General features: G+C 32.8%; 1 protein-coding gene across 5 annotated transcripts; it reads right to left on the bottom strand.

Moving 5' to 3' along the window:
• On the bottom strand, positions 1-4,104 carry LOC127838841 (golgin subfamily A member 6-like protein 22). Of its 5 annotated transcripts, none has more exons than XM_052366841.1 (4): positions 3,224-4,104; positions 2,863-2,932; positions 1,299-2,629; positions 1-1,046 (listed from the first exon to the last, which is right to left on the bottom strand). In XM_052366841.1, the coding sequence occupies exons 1-4, from the start codon at positions 4,091-4,093 to the stop codon at positions 762-764; spliced, it is 2,556 nt and encodes an 851-aa protein (XP_052222801.1). In that variant the 5' UTR covers positions 4,094-4,104; the 3' UTR covers positions 1-761. The 5 variants fall into 5 exon arrangements, with proteins under 5 accessions (XP_052222801.1, XP_052222799.1, XP_052222798.1 ...); XM_052366839.1 differs by having other exon boundaries at positions 1,173-2,629; XM_052366838.1 differs by having other exon boundaries at positions 1-1,172; positions 3,224-4,103.
• Between the last annotated feature and the right edge of the window lie 811 nt (positions 4,105-4,915).

The raw sequence follows: 4,915 nt of genomic DNA on the forward strand, positions 1-4,915 counted from the left end.
TATATTGTTAGATTTTACTACCGGTATTTAACGTAAAATGTGTTGAAGAAGTGCAATTTTTGTCAGGATAAATACAATGCTTGAAAATACATCAATAAAGGAAAGTAATAAAATACGGAACTTAAGCTGAAATCTATTTGATTAACAGATGTGTGCTTTGATTGGTCCGATGAACTTTTATATTTTTGAAGGTTTATAGTCTTACAATTGTTTATTTTCCACTAGCCTGACCTTGTATTCCAAGATAGAATACTTTCCATGCCAGAGAAAAGAGGTCTAGGTTCAAGTTCATTTTCCACTAACATGGCCTTGTATTACAAGATATAACACTTTCCATGCAAGAGGAAAGATGTCTGGGTTTAAATCCCAGCGGGGGCTTTACAGGACATGTATTTTGGGACAAATTGTTTGATTGGCTTTACATTATCCTAAACTCCAACCCTATCACCCTCAAAATGTATTGAATATAATTTGTATTCTACCTGAATGAGAATGAAGGCACAAACATTTAAATGCAAAGAATTACAAATGTGCCTACTATGGTGTCAATAGACGCAATACAATACAAATAAAGAATAATTCCAAAAAGAGATGACATAATAAAGTGCACTAGACAAATTCATAATTATATAACGATTTAAAAATGTAGGACAATTTTAAAGTAAACTATCAAACATGACAAAGTGGGTGTCATGTTTCTTTTGAATGATTTGTGAATATGTGAAATTGTAAAAAATAAATCCTAAAAGTTTGACAAGATGTTAGTAGTAAAAACCTGCTTGTAGTCCCTTAATTTTCTGTTCAGAAATCGCCAATTCTTCTCGTAGTTTTTTATTCAACCGTACATACTTTCGATTCGTACTTTCGCACTTTTCTTTTTCAGAATTAATCCGTGTTTCTTGTTCTTGAAGTTGTTTAATCTGCTGTGCAGAAACCGCCAATTCTTCTTGTTGATTTTTAATCAACTGTTCATACCCCCGCTTTGTACTTTCACATTTATCTTTTTCAAAATTAAGTCGTTTTTCTTTTTCTTGAAGTTGTTGAATCTGCTGTGCAGAAACCGCCAATTCTTCTTGTTGATTTTTAATCAACTGTTCATACTCCCGCTTTGTACTTTCACATTTATCTTTTTCAAAATTAAGTCGTTTTTGCTTTTCTTGAAGTTGTTGAACCTTCTGTGCAGAAACCGCCAATTCTTCTTGTTGATTTTTAATCAACTGTTCATACCCCCGCTTTGTACTTTCACATTTATCTTTTTCAAAATTAAGTCGTTTTTCCTTTTCTTGAAGTTGTTGAACCTTCTGTGCAGAAACCGCCAATTCTAATTGTTTATTTTTAATCAACTGTTCATACCCCCGCTTTGTACTTTCAGATTTATCTTTTTCAAAATTAAGTCGTTTTTCATTTTCTTGAAGTTGTTGAATCTTCTGTTCAGACACCGCCAATTCTGCTTGATTTTTTTTAATAAGCTGCTCATCCTCCCGCTTCAAACTTTCGCATTTCTCTTTTTTTAAAACAATGCGTTTTTCTTGTTCTTGTAGTTGTTTAACCTTCTGTTCAGACATCGCCAATTGTTCTTGAAGTGTTTTAATCAATTGTTCCCCCTCACGCGTCATACTTTCGAATTTCTCTTTGTCAAAACTTGTGCGTTTTTCTTGTTCTTGCAGTTGTGTGATCATCTGTTCAGAATCTGCCAATTCTGCTTGTAGTTCCTTAATTTTCTGTTCAGAAACCGCCAATTCTTCTCGTAGTTTTTTATTCAACTGTACATACTTTCGATTCGTACTTTCGCACTTTTCTTTTTCAGAATTAATCCGTTTTTCTTGTTCTTGAAGTTGTTTAATCTTCTGTGCAGAAACCGCCAATTCTTCTTGTTGATTTTTAATCAACTGTTCATACCCCCGCTTTGTACTTTCACATTTATCTTTTTCAAAATTAAGTCGTTTTCCTTTTTCTTGAAGTTGTTGAATCTTCTCTTCAGACACCGCCAATTCTGCTTGAATTTTTTTAATAAGCTGTTCATCCTCCCGCTTCAAACTTTCGCATTTCTCTTTTTTCAAAACAATGCGTGTTTCTTGTTCTTGTAGTTGTTTAACCTTCTGTTCAGACACCGCCAATTCGTTTTGTAGTTGTTTTATTAACTGATCATCCTCCCGCTTCATACTTTTGCTTTTCTCTTTTTCAAAATAAATGCGTTTTTCTTGTTCTTGTAGTTGTTTAACCTTCTGTTCCGAAACAGCCAATTCGTCTTGTAATTTTTTAATCATCAGTTCATCCTCCCGCTTCATACTGGTGAATTTATCTTTTTCAAAATTAAGGCGTTTTTCTTGTTCATGTTGTTGTGTAATCTTCCGTTCAGCAAATTCTTTTAGTTTTTTAATTTTCTGTTCATATTCCCGTTTCAAACTGTGGCATTTCTCTTCTTCAACATTAATGCTTTTTTCTAGTTTGGAAATTGTCATATCTTTTTCTTTCAGCTGCTCATCAAACTGAATCTCTTTGTGTCTGTGCACCTCTTCTCGTTTTCGAATAGATTCTTCTAACTCTTTAATACGCTCCAATTTTTCACCATAATCGCGCTGTAACCCTTCAAAGTTTTCATGTTCTAAAGGATAACTCTTTGCATTTTCTGGAACATAAACGGTTATCTATGCATCGCCTAACCGTGTAACTCAGATTAATATTACTAAAATGTTTCTGTAGAAGCAAAATGCATTGTCAAACAATCTTTTTATAACAGTTCAAACGACTAACTGCGTTGGAACAAAACTGCACACCTTTTGTTGAAAAATAAACCCCTAAAGAATTATTCAATTTAACATTGTAGACTGCGTTATATGAGAAAATATTCATTTCTCTTACCTTTTTCATCTGGTATTTTCTCTTCATTTTTCTCATCTCGCATTCCTTTATCAGCAACGCCCGCCACCTTCTGACGTGTGATTGTTTGTCGTATGCAATGAAATTATTATAATTTAGTTATTTAATTTAAATCCAACCCTAATTATACTCGTCATTTTTACTATGCATACATAGTTGTGTTTTTATAATAGAATTAATATTCATTTCAGAATGCGTGCATTGAATAACATATGTATAAGAAATTATGTCACCCCATCAACTATAACAAATTTTTGTGGTTGAAAATCTAGAAACAAAACACCGTGTTAGTAAAAAAAATTAATCAAAGCAAATTCAAATAAGTTTGCTAAAATCTTCGTACCTCCTCGGTGATTTCAATTACCTCTTCACTCCCATCGCATTCAATTTTTAGTTTTCCAATATGTTGATCTTCCTTGATTAGTTTATCAATCTTGAAGTTGCGAACAAATTCATATTGATAAATATGATTTTCATGTCTAAATCTAACGTTTTTATCTTTAAAGGAATTAATATTTTTCTCCATTCCCTGAAGTGCAACGAATAAATGCTTATAATGCTTTTTATGTTCTAACTCATCTAAATAATGTATTTGCTGCCGTAAAACTTGTTTATGTTCATTACATTTAAGTGCCGTTTCATCAAGTACGTCTGTATTTTGTTTGTGTAAGTTTTCACTTTCTTTTTCTGCTTTTAACATCAACATTTTCAGTTGCTGGACTAATGCTTCGTGAAATTCATTTATGTCTTTTGCATAGTTTGATCTACATGTATCATTTATTTGTCTGTTTTCGTCTATTTCGGCCATAATGTGGTCCATTTCTTGGTCCAATACTTGCAATGTAGAAACACTCTTATTCACGTGTTCTTCGTCGTGCTGGACATTGTTTAAATCAACCACCGTCTCCAAACAAGAAAAGTGATTTGAAAAAACACAACGACCACAAATACATACATAATGTTTCTCGCAATAAAACGACTGGTTTTCATCAGTGTGATCTTTACACTTTTGCTTGTGAATATCAACATTAACATCGACCGGTGATTCTAATCCTGTATCAGCTGATTTTTCAGTTTGTAAATTCGACATTATACATGAATTATAAGCTCTTTCGATGAGAAAATTTTTGTGTGAACTGAAATTCGCTATTGCGTTAGTGTCAGATATCATACAGTCAATAAAGTCCTTACACAACGATTGTAGATAACTCATTCAACTGTAGATTAAATATGCGAGCATATGTTAGAAACGAACGATGTTTTATCAACAAATTGATATCATTTAAATAGAACATTCACATTTTAAACTTTTCTGTCGACCTGGCGTATTGGTAACGATAATAAACGATGTGTTTACGTGGTACAAATATAGTATCTGACACAACCTTTTTTACCGAAGCAGAGAGTAACCCAAAAGAGAAATCACCTTCTGCAAGGGGCAAAACAAAGGTCGGTGTTTTTCAGTGTCAATCTAATACTTTTTTTCTTTTCAGATAAAAATTTCTTTCATTTTCAGATCGTTTGATTAGTGACTCAGAATGACCGACTTTTTTCATTCTACTCCTTGTATTGCCCTTGACACGTGTTCTTTGGTCTCAATTGTTTCTCTTTCATTGTACCAGTCTCTACCAAAAAGACCGTATCGAGAATAATGAATATTGGTTTGAATAGTGATGTTGCAAATTGTTATCACCAAAGAAGAGTTCTTGTTTTGTTTTATTCAGACTGTGATCTTCATTCCTCAACATTTCAATCTCTGTTTCATAGTCGGTGGCTTTGCTTTATGTGTAGCAGATTGCGTTCAACACACTTATAGGTAGTACTGTGGTGAGTTTTAACCTACCACCGTTCTTTACTTACGTTCATTTTTCTTTGGGTAAATTGTTCCTTTTAGTTAATATATTAAAAGCGTCCATTGATTTCCGGTAAGCATTGTTGACGTTTAATTCATTGTTGAAAATATGCCTAGAAATTTATCGTTGTATGTCGTTGTATGTTGTTTTTATATCCATTTGTTTAATAAATGTTTATTCTG

Source organism: Dreissena polymorpha, chromosome 7, assembly GCF_020536995.1.
Source record: "Dreissena polymorpha isolate Duluth1 chromosome 7, UMN_Dpol_1.0, whole genome shotgun sequence".
NCBI classification, from domain to species: domain Eukaryota; kingdom Metazoa; phylum Mollusca; class Bivalvia; order Myida; family Dreissenidae; genus Dreissena; species Dreissena polymorpha.